A 17,037-nucleotide genomic window follows, 5' to 3' on the forward strand; every position below is an offset into this window, starting at 1 on the left:
GACATTGCATAAACAATATCGCTGATCCAAATCGAAATCATGTTACTACTCATTGAGTTATGAAGATGATAAGATTCCTCTTGTCTCCCTCTGCCTCTAATATATATTCAGTAGATGCCATTCGAAGGATGGCAAATTTCTACACCGATTTGAACAATATTCAACTCCTATAGGCCTTTCTCTTCTCTGAGTGGAAAAAGATGGCCTCATCTCTTCTTAACAAAAAATCCCATGCTCGATCCAATAGTTTGCCATCCAGACCACATCCTCTCATTCTAGATTGCAATGAGCATTTATGCAGATTGGATGCTTCTGCTTCATCATCATCATTAAGCTGCAAACTAATTGGCCTTCAGGATTTGCATGATTGTGTTGAAAAGTTGCTTCAGCTGCCCCAAATGCAACATGACTTTGTCGAAAGGTGTAATGGGAAATGGGTAGAAGAGCTTTTGGATGGATCTCTCAGGCTCTTGGACATGTGCAGTGCAGCCAAGGATGCCTTGATACATACAAAAGAATGCGCACGCGAACTCCAATCAATTATGCGCAGAAGAGCAGGAGGTGACATGGGGCTTGAAAGGGAGGTTAGGAAATTCTTGACCTCTAGGAAGGTTGTCAAGAAGGCAATTCAGAAGGCCTTAAAGGGCATGGAAAGCATGCATGCTGACAAAAACCATGAGACTCTTCCCATGGTTAGCACATTGAGAGAAATAGAAACAGTAACTCTCACTGTGTTTGAATCCTTGTTGTCCTTTGTTGCCGGGCCGAGGTTGCAATCAAAACTAAGCAGCTGGTCCTTGGTTTCTAAGTTGGTGCTCCCCAAAAGAGTAGCACATGAGAATGAAGAAACAGCTGCATCTGAATTTGAGAAGGTGGAAGCTGCATTACACTCCCTCATTAGCCACAACATAAGCAAATCAGATTATATCACTCACGTTGAGAATGTGCAGAACTTGCTGGGGAATTTGGAGTCAATTGTTCAAGATCTTGAAGAAGGACTTGAGTGCCTGTTTAGGCGCCTAATCAAAACCAGAGTTTCTCTTCTCAACATCTTGAACCACTAGCCAGAAAGATCACAATGCAATAGAATAGATATACAGTTTTGTCTTTTTTTATTATGCAAAGAGAAGGAAAATATTTCCTATCTATACTTGTAAATGAATGAGATAATAATTATAAATCAGCTCTCTTTTTTCCGATAAGTTGCAGAAATCATCTGTTCTTCATCTCTTGTTCACAATCTTGAATTTCACTAGCACTTTCACTTTCAGCTGCACAATATTGGATGTGAATGTTCTATTATATCCCTTATTTACCCAATTAGTCGGTGTCATGTGTAAAATCACCTATGAAAAATTGGCTTTTAACCCAAGTTATAACAAATTAGATATTAGCAAAGTTATCAACTTTAAAGCCAAAGACCACAGAAATCAATAACAAGATCAAAGTAAGCCTTCACACATTTTGGTAACAAAAAAACCTTTTGAAAAACTCTTCAGAAGTAAAATCAATCCAAAGACAGCCAACCTCAAAGGTATCCACTATAGAAAATTTATGTTACAAACTTGATCTACTTATACAACCTTTGTGACCCAAGACTCAACTTATAACATCCGGCCTTCCTTCTATATGAATCACCTTTACGAACAAATTGTGTCCACTGCAACCTAGAAGTCTGGTGGCTGAAGGTTTTCGGTGATTCAATTGCAGTAAGAAAAACAAGAGAGCGGTGTTACATAGTATAGTCTCAAGAGTATAGTTTTTCTCCCCAAGCTTTAATTTTAAATATAGCCTCTCTCTCTCTCTCTCTCTCTCTCTCAAATAGTCGTGCCTTAATTTTTTTTTGAAGGAAAGTCGTGCCTTAATTAATAGGCTTATATAGATATGATAAAACTTGGGCTTTAAAAGCTAATGCAGCTACTGAAAAAATAGTTTATCACAAGTTTGTTGGATCGAGATTGCAATCGATCCATTTTATACAAATCTCATTTAGGCTCCGTTTGTTTTGGTGTAAAATATTTTTCATCGTAACATATTTTCAGGGAAGTTATTTTACAGGAAATATTTTACGATGAAAATATTTTCCGGCATTTGGCACGCGCACGGAAAATCACAAATATTTTTTAGGGAAAAATATAAAAAAGCCTCCGAAAATGCAACGGAGTGGCCAAAATGCAATAGTTTGGTAGTTTGGAGGGTTACTTTATCACTTTCGAAACATTAAGGGGCTAAATCGAAAACGGCTGGTAGTTTGGGGGGTTTTTTTATATTTTTTCCTATTTTTTATATACACAAAATAAAAATACTAATATACAATAATTTAAAAAATAAAATATAAAAATACCCGCCCGGGACTTGAGTCTTCAATTGTGAGTCCTCAATTGTTTGTCTCATTAAATACTAATCACAATTTAATGACTCTTCAATTGTGATTGCAACCGAGCCTTTATGTGAAAATTTTCATACTTTTATTGGCAATCCGTTTTGACCCAGCTAGCAAACATTAGAATTGGAAACTTTTATTGAAATACAAATTTGTAATCCTTCCAGTCGTCTTTCTAACCCCACCAAGCTTGCGTTCATTAGATGTTGGAATCAAAAGATCGATATGATTATTTTTCTTTTACTAGGTTTTGGCTTGACGGCATTCATAAAATTATATTTCTCATGTCTTGGACCAACTTTTACACCGACTTAATCCTAAACTTAAACCTAAACAATACAACCCAAAGACATATTTTGACACATGAATTTGCCAACATAAAAAGGATATATCTTTTTCGAATGACCCCATTAATCAATTAAGCAACCTTGCCAGGTGGTTAATTGGATTAATGTATATATATATATATATATATATATATATATATATATATATATAATGGTGTCCATAGTAAATTAAATTTGAACTTTAATTTTGAGCTTAGAAAATTAAAAGTCATGTTGTATAATGGGGTTCACAAAAAAAGTCTTGTGATGCATGCATATGTAGATTCCATGAAGCATAAAGCATTGTTTTCTGAACATTATTTTCATCACTTAAGCTCGCAAGCTATTCAACTTGATATCAAAGTTGTCAAGATTCCAAATGTTTCAATTTTCAGAGCAGATAATTTAAAGTTAGACTAAGAATTAATAACAAGTACATGTATGAATAAAGAAAAGATTGTAGAAAAAGTGGTACACATGCATAATAGACTTGAATATCATATTCCTTCACTATTAAAACATGTATGCAGATCTTGCCTGCTTCTTGCCCAGCAATCATGGTTGGGTCCTGCACAATTTGACTAATTTTTTTTTTTCTTTTCTAATTATTGATTTAATAATAAATATATGTATATACATGGTGTTGTCATTGTGTTTGCATTTGCACGTGTGCAAAGGAGAACTTAATCATTGTTCAATTTTTTACTGATATTTTCACAAACTTAATTCAAATAATATATCAACAGCTGGAGGTGCTGGTGGGAGCAAGACATTGCAAAAACATCGCCATATATAATATGGAATTTAGATATAAATCAACATCACGTTGTTACAACTCAACCTGTAATGTATACAACTCATGTTAGGAAGATTTTTTTTTTTTTTTTTTTTTTTTTTTTTTTTTTTTTTTAAAGCAAGTACAGGAGAACAGGGAAGGATAATAAGTACATCAAAGAAAAAACAAAAAAGATGGGTGTGATAACCCAATAAAGACCCCAATGTAATTAATACAGTGCAAAAAAAAAAAATTGAAGCGGCGGGATCAGGGGTGAATTTGCGTGAAGCAACACTTATTACAATAACAAACAAACTTGAGAATTACAACAGGGAGAGAAGTGCGCTTTGGTAGTAGCTGGACCAGAGCCACAAAAGATGAACGTATATATACCACCGCGATGTCTGGCGAGGGAGGTTAATTACAATATCCCAACCTTAATTAGACTAAACTAATTAAATAGTTCCTAAGTGGTTGTTATATGTTAGTTATTTTTTATTGGTTAATTTGGTGCTCAAACTTTTAATTGTGTGTGTATGCAAGAGCAATGGTTCCCTCATAGGTAGGCAGGCCAAGCTGGATGGATATGCCTACTGCCACCAATCTTGTATCAGTAAAGATGCTTGTGATATAGGAAATTAGAAATGAAGTATTATTGACAATGAGTTGTGTTAGTTCTTGTGTTAGCTTAATTCAGTTCCAAAATGCAGATGCTACTGTTCACGGCTCAAACACTGATATAGAATGCTCAGAATCCAATCTCCACCGTTCATAATGTAGATCCATGTGTTATGAACGTCCCTGCAAAATTTCAGCTCAATCGGACCACAAACTCCCATCAATCGGAGCTGTTGATGAAGACTGGACAGGCCGGGTCCGGACCGCAATTCCCTGGGTCCGGACCTCATTTCCAGAAACTAAAATCTTTCTCCGCGAAGCCGTGTCCGGACCGCCCATTAACATGTCCGGACACCCCGTAAGTTTTAGGCCCAAAAACATGATTTTAAGTGGGTTAGGTCTAGGGTTTTGTCGGGGGTATATATACATCATTATAGAAGAGAGAAGCACGAATTTTCACCTCCAGAGAGTTCGTCAGAGGCTGTGCTAAGAGAGATCATATGTGGTGAGCGTTAAAGTGAATCTCTTAGAGTTTTAATTATTCCTTTAATAAATCTACGGTTGAGAAGTCTATCGGAAGGGTCCGGTAAAGGAGAATCACGTTGAAGAAGATTGTGAGCGCGGAGACGAGTTGTAGGCTTGTCGATCTTACAGAGTCAAGGTCTTGCAAAGGGTTGTAAGTGTTCCTAGTGTCTGTAATCTCTAGATAATCTTTTGATAGTGATTTCCTGGGTTTGGCTGCCCCGGAGAGGTTTTACTTTTAGAACGTTTTCTAAAAGGTTTCCTCTTCGTAACCAAAATATCTGTGTCTGCCTTTTTATTGCTTTATATATTTTGGGTGATTGAATTGTTTATTGCTTCATAATATTAATTCCGCATAAATTGTGATAAACAAGTTTTTGGAGTCGGCATAGCGTTTTTCAATTGGTATCAGAGCGGGTTCACTCTGTTTGGATTAAATTCTTGAGTGAGATCTGTTGACTCCTGTTTGTTATGAATAGTTCTCAAGGGGAATATGATCTTATAAACTCCTTCAACAATTTGTTGGAAAAATTCACTCTTTTGAGACATCAATACACAAATTGTTTGGGGGATTTTCAAGATCTTAAACATGTGAATGAATCTATTGTTAATGAATTGTCTGAATCACATGTCCTAATTGATTCTTTGAAATCTGATAAAGAATCTTTGGCGAATGATTTGTCTAAATCACATATTTTGATTGATTCTTTGAAATCTGAGATTTCTGTGCTTGTTGAAAAGTCTTTATCACTTGAGAATGAATTGAATGTTTCTAAGGAACTCTCACGAAATTTCTCTAGTGATAATTTGAAAAGTTTTCTTTGTACTAAAGAATTTGTTCCTAACAAGCCTAGTATGATTGTTGATAATGTTGGTGCATCTACTTCACATGTTTCTAATGAGTCCTTGAATGTTGAGCCTGTGAATGTTAAAGAAACCAAGGCTAATTTTTCTAAGACTCCTTCAGTTAAACAAACTCAAGGTAAGTTTTTTCCTACATGCCATCATTGTGGGATTGTTGGTCACATTAGACCAAACTGTTGGAAATTCAAAGCTGCTCCAAAGAAAGAAAATCATGCAGCTGCTCCGACTCTCCATGGTAAGAAAGGTAAGAAAATTTATGTTAAGCATCATGCATCTTACCCTAAGCTTAGAGTCATGCATCCTCATAGAAAATTACCTTCTAAAAGGTTTGTGCCCACTTGTCATCATTGTGGAAAGGTTGGTCATATTCGACCAAAGTGTTTTGATTTGAAATCCCATAAGCATAAAAGTGAAAATTCCTATTCTAGGAAAGAAAGTGAGGGTTTGGTCATAATGATGAGAGAAGTGCTATCTAGGCTAGATAAGTTTGAGCAAAGTCATAAGTCTAGACCTAAGATTTCTCAAGTGTGGGTTAGAAAGGATGATACCATTCACCCATTGAGGGGGAGTGGTAGTGATCTCACCTAAAGTTAGATGAGTCAATAACATGCCTAGGATTGATTGTTTTGCTTATTTTGTAATATCCTAGAGCATGTTGTTTTTTTTTCATTGCATTTTTTTTGTTTTTGCTTTATTGTTTATGCACTGCATTGTTTTTGTTGTTACACTTTCTGTATGAAGAGTATATACATGATTGTTTTGAGATTCATGTTTTGAGGCATATTCATAAAGGATTTTTCAAGAAATTCATATATCATGATCTTTGAGAAGCTTATAGATGAGATGTTGTGTGCGGACCACCAAGATTTTTGTCTACTTGCTAATCAAATGTTTAGGAATGTGTAATGTCTTGTGAAAACCTAGAAGTAGTTATTAAACCAAATCATTATTTTGTAGTGGGACCTATAAGATGTGATGAAAGTTTAATGCTAAAGGACATTCATGTCTTGCCTGTTGTAATCTCAATTCAAGCATGTTGTTTTGTTTTGCATTGCATTTTTCTTTGTTTTGCATTTGTTTTTCTTTTGTGTGCATTTCTTTTGTGAAAAATTTCAAAAAGACAAAAATATGTTACTTTGATTGTTTTCTTTTCTTTCTTTTGTCTAATGCACCTAGATAGTCCATTAATTTCTCATGTTGCTTTTTATGGATTTAATTCCTTACGTCTTGGAATATTCTTAATATGCATGAGATGAAAATTTGTATCAATGAACTTGTTTTTGTGGTTACCTAAAGCCTGAGCTTATGTGGTACTTTTTGCCTATGCTTTATTTCTTGTGCATAGTTAAGCTTAAATTGAGGTTTTGTTTCACTTTATTTGTGAGGTCTGTTAGGTAACCATATGAGGTTTTTGACTAGTCATATTTTTCAAATTGACCATATGCTAGTTGAACCTAGGGCTTAAAAATTCCTGCTTTCTCTTTTGTGATAAGCACCAAAAGTTTAAGGACACTTTCTCAAAGAGAAAAATAAACAAAATAGTGAAACAAATAAAATCAAAAGTTCATATTCCAAAAGGAATTTATTTCACTATGTCAAACTTGTGCAAAATATTTTACAAAGAGAATTGTATAGGATGAGAGTGGCTAGGCCCTAGTATGATAAGGTTTGACTTTTGATTTGATATACTTGTCAAAACCTCATGGTGGTGAAACTTTCTCCTCATTTTGTAAATTGAAAATTTTTCTCTTTGAATGGCTTACCCACACACCACACAAGCATAGGTTGAATGGAACATTTTCTTGGCTTGGGTTAAGCAATATGAGTTTCTAGCCATTTCTAGTCTCATGTATATTTTGCATATTTGGAACATGTTTGGATATTCATTGTGCAATACATGAGTCATTGATGTGTTATCATGTGTGTTCATTTAACTTTTAAGGGGGAGAAACATGCTTTGCATTTCCAGTTTCCTGTTGTTAATTGAGTCATACATTGAGGGGAAGTTTTGCTGATGTTCCTTTATGATCACGCATTCTGCGTCATTTTTTTATCATGAGTTATATTTATGTCTTTTTGTTCCACATATGCCTTGATGTATTTTGTGAAGTGTTTCAAGAAACATGAAGACCTTTTGTCATTCTGTGACAAAAAGGGGGAGTAAATATGGGGAGATGATGGGATTGGCTCGACATTTTGGTTTTGTCACTGAATTGCCAAAGGGGGAGTTTGTTAGTTCTTGTGTTAGCTTAATTCAGTTCCAAAATGCAGATGCTACTGTTCACGGCTCAAACACTGATATAGAATGCTCAGAATCCAATCTCCACCGTTCATAATGTAGATCCATGTGTTATGAACGTCCCTGCAAAATTTCAGCTCAATCGGACCACAAACTCCCATCAATCGGAGCTGTTGATGAAGACTGGACAGGCCGGGTCCGGACCGCAATTCCCTGGGTCCGGACCTCATTTCCAGAAACTAAAATCTTTCTCCGCGAAGCCGTGTCCGGACCGCCCATTAACATGTCCGGACACCCTGTAAGTTTTAGGCCCAAAAACATGATTTTAAGTGGGTTAGGTCTAGGGTTTTGTCGGGGGTATATATACATCATTATAGAAGAGAGAAGCACGAATTTTCACCTCCAGAGAGTTCGTCAGAGGCTGTGCTAAGAGAGATCATATGTGGTGAGCGTTAAAGTGAATCTCTTAGAGTTTTAATTATTCCTTTAATAAATCTACGGTTGAGAAGTCTATCGGAAGGGTCCGGTAAAGGAGAATCACGTTGAAGAAGATTGTGAGCGCGGAGACGAGTTGTAGGCTTGTCGATCTTACAGAGTCAAGGTCTTGCAAAGGGTTGTAAGTGTTCCTAGTGTCTGTAATCTCTAGATAATCTTTTGATAGTGATTTCCTGGGTTTGGCTGCCCCTGAGAGGTTTTACTTTTAGAACGTTTTCTAAAAGGTTTCCTCTTCGTAACCAAAATATCTGTGTCTGCCTTTTTATTGCTTTATATATTTTGGGTGATTGAATTGTTTATTGCTTCATAATATTAATTCCGCATAAATTGTGATAAACAAGTTTTTGGAGTCGGCATAGCGTTTTTCAAGTTGGACCCATGGTGATCAGGAGACATTGCACAAACATTGCTGACATGGTGTGGTTATAATCAAATATGTTGCTACGAATGATTTTTCAAGAAGATGAGATTCTTCTTGTCCCCCTCACCTCAAAATATATAACGAGCAGATGCCAAGGAAGGAAGGCAGAGTGGTTTTCAATAGGCATCTCTTTCTCGAGAAAGGGAACATTTATGCAGATTGAAGGCTTCTGAATTAGCTGCCTCTTCATCGTCATCATCATTAATCCGCAACATAACTGGCCTTCAAGATTTGCATGATTGCATGGCAAAATTGCTTCTGTTGCCACATACTCAACAATCTCTTTCCCAAAAGCAGAATTGGAGATGCATCAATGAGGTTTTAGATGGATATCTTCAGCTCTTGGATTGCACATGCATGCAGTGAGCAAAGCCTTGAGGAACATGAAAGGTATGAAAAATCGATGCACCTTCTGCCCACCCAACACAGAAAATGAGACTACGGCCATGTTTATAGCATCTTAAGAGAGGTGGAAACATTTACTGTCACTGTGGTTGAATCTTTGTTGTGCTTTATTTGTGGACCAAAGATAACCAAAGCCAAGTGGATGGTCTTTGTTTTCCAACATAATGAAGAGCAAAAGAGTGGCTTGTGAGGAAGAAGCGGCAGAAGTAAACGAATTCAGCAGTTAGTTCTCATGACAAAAACATGCAAAGTCAGCTCAAAGAATTGGAGATGTCCATGAAAGATCCTGAAGAGCAGAAGGACTTGAGTGCCTGATTTAGGCGTTTAATCAAAAACATAGTTCTTCTCAACATCCTTAACCACTAGCTGAGAAAATTATGATGCAGTCATGGCTTCTTTTCTTTCTTTTTTTTTTTTTTTTCTTTTGTTTTTTTTTTTTCTTTGGAGAAACTTCGCTTAGCTCTACTGTACTTCCATGGCTTTTGCAATCTATCCCTCCCTCCAAAAGTTCAAAAACTCTCAATTTTATGTATCGAACTTTTAAACATTTGCAATCTTACCCCTTTATTATGATTTTCTGTTAAATCCTACGAAACACTAAGAAATTTTCAAAATACCTCTGCATTTATTTAAAAAATTTGTAATTTCATAAATTTTATAAAGGTATAATGGTTATTTCACCTTTTAACCATCTAATTTAACCCTAAACCCTAACAAGAGGTGTGAGGTTGCAAATTTTTTAAAATTCAATACACTAAATTGAGAGTTTTTAAATTTTAACGGGAGATTGCAAAAGTGATAAAAGTTCAAGGAGTTACGTTAAGTTTTCTTTTTCTTTTTAAAAGGGTTAGGATTTGGCTATTCATGCTTGTAAATGAATGAGACATACATTTAATTTTCTCAAATAAAAAATCAGTAGTCTTTTACACAATTTTGCACAACCATTGCAAATTTCTAAAAATGGTAACCCTAAATTAACATTTTTGGAAAAATTTACTTTACCCCCTGAAGTTTCAGCAGTTTTTCAATTTGAACCATAATATTTAAAAATTGGCAATGTACCCCCTTAATGTTTCAAAAAATTTCAATTCAGAGCCTCCGTTACTAATTTCTGTCTAATTGGAAGGAAATCATCCCACGTGCATCTCACGTGGGATTTTGATGCCCTCTATTCCAATTTTGCTCTCATTAAAACTTATGAAATTATGTAATTACCCTCATTAAAACTTATGAACTTGAGGGTAATTACGTAATTTTATAGGTTTTAATGAGGGCAAAATTGGAATAGAGGACATCAAAATCCCACATGAGACGCATGTAGAATGATTTCCGTCCAATTAGACGAAAATTAATAACGGAGGGTCTGAATTGAAAATTTTTAAAACATTAAGGGGGTACATTGCTAAGTTTTAAACATTATGGTTCGAAATTGAAAAACTCCTGAAACTTCAAGAGGGTAAATTGAAGTGAATTTAACTTTAACATTTTTTAAAGTTTAAGGGTATGATTGCAAAATTGATGAAAGATCAAGGATGGTAAGCAACATTTTCCATAAAATAAACTATCAAGAGCAATATTTTGTGACAACTAATTTTAGGCCTCATGAACAATTTATGCAATTTAAGTCATGAAATCTGTTAGGGGGACAGTATGATTAATCTAACATCCTCAAATGCTCGTACTATTTTTCTATATCCTAAAACTCTTGGCATAGTAATGTATGCAGATCTTGCATGCTGCTTGCATAGCAATTAGGTTAGGGGCCTAAACCACATGATTGATTGCATGGTTGTGTCTCTGTGTTTATGTTGATGGAAATGAGGACACCAGATGGAACACTCTTGCTTCTTAAATCAACGATACTTGTAACTTTTAAAACCATCGAAGAGGTGAGCATTAATCCAAATTTACTCTAACATATAAGAGCTCCACTAGCCTCCCTAGCCAAGCAACAAGTCATTTATTTTTTTGTTGTTGGACCCCAAAAACAGAAGTTCTACTATTAAGATCTAATGAGGCAAGAAAGTCTCCAATAATCCCTAACTCTGAAAATTCACTCCATTCTGCAAGACCTGATATCTGCGGAGTCTCTACGCCATGCCGTCTACCAAAAATAATAAGGTCATATTCCTTCACCATATATCGAATTACCAATGCCGTCTGAGCCCCATCTTTCACCATCTTCTCTTGGTATAACACAGATTCATAACCCTTACTATTAAGTTTAACATCCTTGAGTATCTCAGAGTCAAAAAAATATTCATCCCAATAGGTATCATCTTCGTTGCCAACGGTAACAAAGTGAACCACAGTGAGGGTAGTTTTGGAGTGATTCACCACGCGTTTAGCAAAAGTGAGTGCTTCTCGGTCATCATTACCTCCAAAGAAGATCATGGCAACAGAATAGGATGACTTTGATGAAAGCAATGAGTGGCCTAGATTACCACGGTCAATCAGGATGCCAACTGAGCAAGGGGCTAGTTCAAGCACATTGCAATTTAAGGTCCTCATGGCATTATCCTCTGATTCAATAGAACCATCAATGGACCATTTTCGGTGGAACGGCATTACTATGAGGGATGTGAGTTTGTCCAATCCAAGGATGCATATGTTTTCGTGCATGGACTTGAGTGGAGAGATTACTGTGAAGACGTTTACTGAAACAGCACCTAGATTGTTCTGTTCAAAGTGATTGAAGGAGAGAATGATATTCTTGGAATAGGAACTATCAGACACAGTCTTTTTCTGCATTTGGTGGGAAATAAAAATAGGAGAGGCCCGACCAATTAATTCGATAAGGTGAAGTACAGAAACAATAAGGGGCCTTTCTCTAGATGGGCACGATACTTCAAGTAGTGTGGTTACAGCAACAATGTTATCTGGCCTATGAATGCATGCTAGGATTCGAAGCTCTGCATTGCGTGTGCAATTCATTAAATCCCTTTTTTGGTAACCTGCATATTGCCTCGAAGGATCGTACAGGAACTTCAATAGGAGTGGCATGAAAATTGCAGTCAATAGGATGTAAACACTTATCATAGAGAACACCTCGTCTGTTATGATCTGCACTTAATTAAAAAAATGTTGGAGAAAACTATCAGGAGACCTTATTCAAAAAACAAGGTTTTTTACTAATAAAGATTATGTGCTAGAAAATGTATTTTGCAATATAGTATGATGTTTCCAAAAGATCAATATTTTCTTTCATTCTTAATTTTAGAACTTATGCTTAAAATAATCCTATAACCATGAAATATCAACCATCAAATTTGCAAAAAAGATAACTTACTATAATCCTTTGTTCCTTTTCTTTACATCTACATGACGATTTTTCTCTAGGGTAAGTATTGTATGTTCAAAATTAAGGATGGGGAAAGGGAAGAAAAATCCAACAGGCAATTTTATTTGTTCTTTTCTTTTTTTCTTTTTTCTCATCCTACCAATTTGAAATGAATGAACTGTAGGTCTGCATTAAAAGAGCATTACAAAAATTAGGCAATCATCTCAATGTAAGCACCCAAAATGGAACCAAAAAGAGAAAGGAAATTACTTGTTCTAGGAAAGAAAATAAAAGAATAGGGGAGAAAAGATGGTCACCTCGATATCTCTTGAGAATGTGTTGCTAAAAAGTTGGCTTACACCTTTGCAACTCAATAATAGAGCAAGTGCGAGAGCATCATTTAAGGGCATTTTGGAGTATAAGAAAGGAACCAAACAAGCCACCATTTTGGCCATAAAAGTCAACGCAATGATGATTGCATTGATTTTCATGAAACTATTATCAAATTTGATTAAACTCAGATCTACCCTCATCGTACAAGTAGTCACATAGACTGGCAAAAAAACATCTGAAACGAAGCAATTCAACTTGCTAACAATAGCTGATCCTAAAGGCAGTCCATCTAGTATTGCCAAGCCCAGAAGGAAAGGTCCTAAGAGTACAGTCTGACCAAAGAAATGTGAGAACAACGTGAAGCCAAGTAAAATTAGCATGATGGTATGAATGTACGTGTCTTTGACAGGCCTGCCTTCTGGTGTCTGTCTGATTACCCAAAACATTAATGGTCGAATTGCAAATACAAGGACGATAACATAGCTCACGAATGCTGCTAAATCTATAGAGACAATCTTACTACCTTGCTCCGTGCCAGTTTTAGTGAAGGTGGCCATAAGGCTCAAAAACAGGCCTAACAAATTGCTCACCATTGCTGTAGAAAGGCTTAATCGACCGAGTTCGGAATTCAGGATCTTGAGGTCCTCAAGAAGGCAAACGAGGACCGGAAATGGAGTTATACAATAGTTTACTATCATAAATGGAAGTTTAGATGTTGTTTATTTAGACGCCACAATCTTCCAAGTTGCGCTTGGACTAACAAGCCAATTAGCGTTGGGAACAATATGCATGCAACACCAGTAAACACGGCTTTTCTTCCACTTCTTTTGACCATTCCTACATCCATTTTCACTGCACTCACAAATAGAAAGAGTACGAAACTGAAGAGAGACAATCTACCTATTATTTCTTGACCTCTTATCGAGAACAGAACATTCACTGTTTTGAAGCGTCCCAGAAGAGATGGACCAAGGATTATGCCAACCTGGTTCACAAAAAATCAACTCAACAATCTGATCAATTAAACCTCAACGGGATTGGCACGAGTGCAGCTACGCCCGGCGGGCGAAAGCTAGCTCAACCTTAAAACAAAGAGAGGAAGAGACCATTAAGAGTGGTGGTTCAAAGGTCAAGGAAATTTCTAAATAGTCAGGACATGTACTAGGGCGTGAGTTCGAATCTTCACAATGGAGAATCCTCACGTATGCCTAATTATTATTAGCCGCATTTTATTCTCATTGATGTCCTGGTGAGGCTGGGTCAAGCTATGGCTCAGTCAAACTTGAGGAAGCGTCTGCGGTTCCCACTGTCTAGTCTCCTCCTGTGTGGCTCCTAGCGGGTAGGTAATACTATGGTCACGCCCAGATAGGATAGCCACAATTGGTTTCCTTGGCATACCATTTTTCAATTAAAAAAAAAAAAAAGAAAAAAGAGGAAGAGGAAGTGGAAGAGAGCATGCACGTACAAGAAGTTGTGTGGTGAACTTGGGGACTCCATAAGACTTAAGAACGTAGTGGGCGGCTTGGTTGAAGGTGAAAATGAGAGCCATTTGTAGCTGAAGCATTGGCAACGTAAACGGCAAAGTCCCAGAACCAATGTAATTCCACAAGCCGAATGAATCGATCGGGCCAGGTGACTCTGTGCATTCGATCATGGAGATCCTGGCGCTTGTATTTACATATGTGATTGTACCCTCCACAGGCAGATGCTTTCCTGCCATGCCTCTTTCTATTTTCACACAAACAAAGTTTGATGGACAAGGAAATTAAGAGCAGGCAAGTTGGGGTACTCTTTTCTCTTCTGTAAAATTTTGTGAGAAACTTTTTCTCTATTGTATTCTCAGAACATGTGATTTTATAGCATGCATGGGCCGTTAAATATGTTAATCTTCTAGAAAATGATCATGAGCATCCATTATCTTATGGTAGTAATCTGTTTATTAATGTAATTAGCATTCGCTTTCTATTATGCAACGACGCAGATCAAAAAATGGGTTTCAAGTGCATGTGTATATATATTCGGATATACACTGATAATTTAACTGCACAAACGAAATCCTAGGCAACGGTATTGAAGATGATCTTATATACGTACCTTTCCAATATTTATCTTTCAGGAATTAATAACAATTTAGTCTTTGGGATATACTAAAGTAATAATTTAGTCTTTGCAATCAAATTCCGTTGAAACCACTTCACCGAATGACATCTCAGCACCAATAAAAAGATGATATGTGTTACTCTTAATAAAAAAAATATGGGGCGGGCCGGGCGGTCGTTCCATGCCATTCGGACGCCATTTTGCAATTCTTACTCTACAAAGTCCGCCAATCGGATTCCTTCTATTCAATTCTGCAACATTTCTCTTCTTATTATCAACATGTAGGCCAAGGGTAGAAGAATGTTGGGAATGAGCCGTCCTTGCTCATATATATGCTTGCCGGTCATGAAAGAGTTTATGCAATTCTGATAACTAATTGTAAAGCTTTAGATAATCAGCATAAATAAATGCTATAGAATAAAGATTTAATAGATAAAATAATAAATTAAAGATATATTTTGATGAAAATAAATTGACCACATAGCTAGGCAGACCTACAAAGGCTACAATATATGGTGGGAATGCTTGGCAAATGACAACCCGAAGCATTTTCAAAAGCCATAAAAAATACAAGTAAAAAAAATTAAGTTTTTTTTTTTTTAAAAAAAATAATAATAAAGACCCAAGGGATGATTAAAGGACAACTATAAGTTAATAAACTTGCCATTAAAGGACCCATTAACGTAATATACCCGTTACAAAACAGCACGTAAGTTCTTTGTCCTCATTTCTCTTTATACTCTAGTTTGATTTATGATTTGCTGCATGTCACTAGAGAAACCAAATTGTTCAACTTTTAAAATTTGAGGAATTTTTTTAAAAGAAATAACCATAAGAGAAGCATAAGGTGGAATGGGGTGGTGGACCGGTGTTGGACCGCCGGTGGTGGTGGTGCAGCAAAAAAAACTCTATGTAAACTAAAGGAGTAAAAAATTTATAAAATTATAATACTATAGAGCTCTCTAAAAAGACTTTTTTTAAAAAAATAAATAAATAAGCACTAAAAAAAATTCATAAATAAGACAACCAAAACAACAAAAACAAAAAGTTTCTGTTTTATAGTTTTTTCGATTGGTGGGAATATCATCAATTTATATTTTGACTTCTCTTTAGGTTTTTTGTTATTTGTTTAGGAATTTTTTAGGCTATTTTATTTGGCATACTTCATGTTAAGATTAAGATAGTAGTACTGTTGTGAGTGCACTTGTGAGTGTTGAGTCATACATTAAGAAAATATAAAAGAACTTTTCAAAAAAAAAAAGAAAATATAAAAGAAAGTAGTCTTTTTTTTTTTTTTTTTTTTTTTTTTTTAACTATGAAAATAGTAGTTAATAAATATAAGTGGACCTTAACTCATTAGCTTAAGCTTTTGGGTTAGAGTTGTTTTTAACTATATATATTAATGTATTCTTAGTAAAAACTCTATAACTGCTTTATCTCCCAACAGGTGGTATCATGGCCATAGCTAGCTTCTTGGGATGAGTGTCTGGACGTGTTGAGTTTGGAATTGTGTTTGTATCCGCAACTCTTGATGCGAGATACTCTTGGAAATGTAAAAAGACTCACAAGTGAAGGGGGAGTTGGGTCAATGTGAAGAGACTCACAAGTGAAGAGGAGATTGTTGTGAGTGCACTTGTAAGTGTTGAGTCCTGCATTGAGAAAATATAAAAGAAAAGAGTATTAATATGCCTAAGTGGACATTAGCCCATTAGCTTAGGCTTTTAGGCTAGAGTTGTATTCAACTATGTATATTAATGTACTCTTGGTAAAAACTTCATAACCGCTCTATCTCCCAACAATTACTTACATTTAGGGATCAAAAGGCGGGCAGTTAAAAAACCGTTTTTGAGGTTAGGAAAAACAGCTAACCGCCTAGATGGTTACAGTTAGTAATTTTAGGTTTTGAAAAAACTACTAACCACTAACCACCTTTATGTATATTATATAATATATATTCTATTTATATAAGAAAAATGTAAAATTAGTTCTTGTGGCTGGCCTAAATTACAAATCACTCTATGTGATATAAAAGAATAATTTATAAGTCTCTGTAATTGGCCTAAATTACAAATCAACCTTGTGATATAAAAAAGAATTTGTAGGTTCTCAAGGTATGCAAAAATAATAGTTTACTTCATGAAATCAATTTCAGTTAAGTAATTAAGAAAATCTGTTACTTTGCCACATCATACCCAATAAAAAGCGACATGTATTATTATTAATTTCTAACTTTCAAAAATAACAATTAAGATTTTTCACATCATTTTACAACGCCA

At 35.6% G+C, this 17,037-nt stretch overlaps 1 protein-coding gene and 1 pseudogene across 1 annotated transcript; one reads left to right on the plus strand and one right to left on the minus strand.

Moving 5' to 3' along the window:
• The first annotated feature begins 200 nt into the window (after positions 1-200).
• On the plus strand, positions 201-1,064 carry LOC132169577 (uncharacterized). Its single transcript, XM_059580595.2, has one exon. It carries the CDS (start codon positions 201-203, stop codon positions 1,062-1,064), a length of 864 nt encoding a protein of 287 aa, XP_059436578.2.
• Positions 1,065-11,004: 9,940 nt separating this feature from the next.
• Positions 11,005-13,254, minus strand: LOC132169567 (cation/H(+) antiporter 3 pseudogene; annotated as a pseudogene).
• Between the last annotated feature and the right edge of the window lie 3,783 nt (positions 13,255-17,037).

The sequence above is a fragment of the Corylus avellana genome, chromosome 2 (genome assembly GCF_965113065.1).
Source record: "Corylus avellana chromosome 2, dhCorAvel1.hap1.2, whole genome shotgun sequence".
Lineage (NCBI taxonomy): Eukaryota > Viridiplantae > Streptophyta > Magnoliopsida > Fagales > Betulaceae > Corylus > Corylus avellana.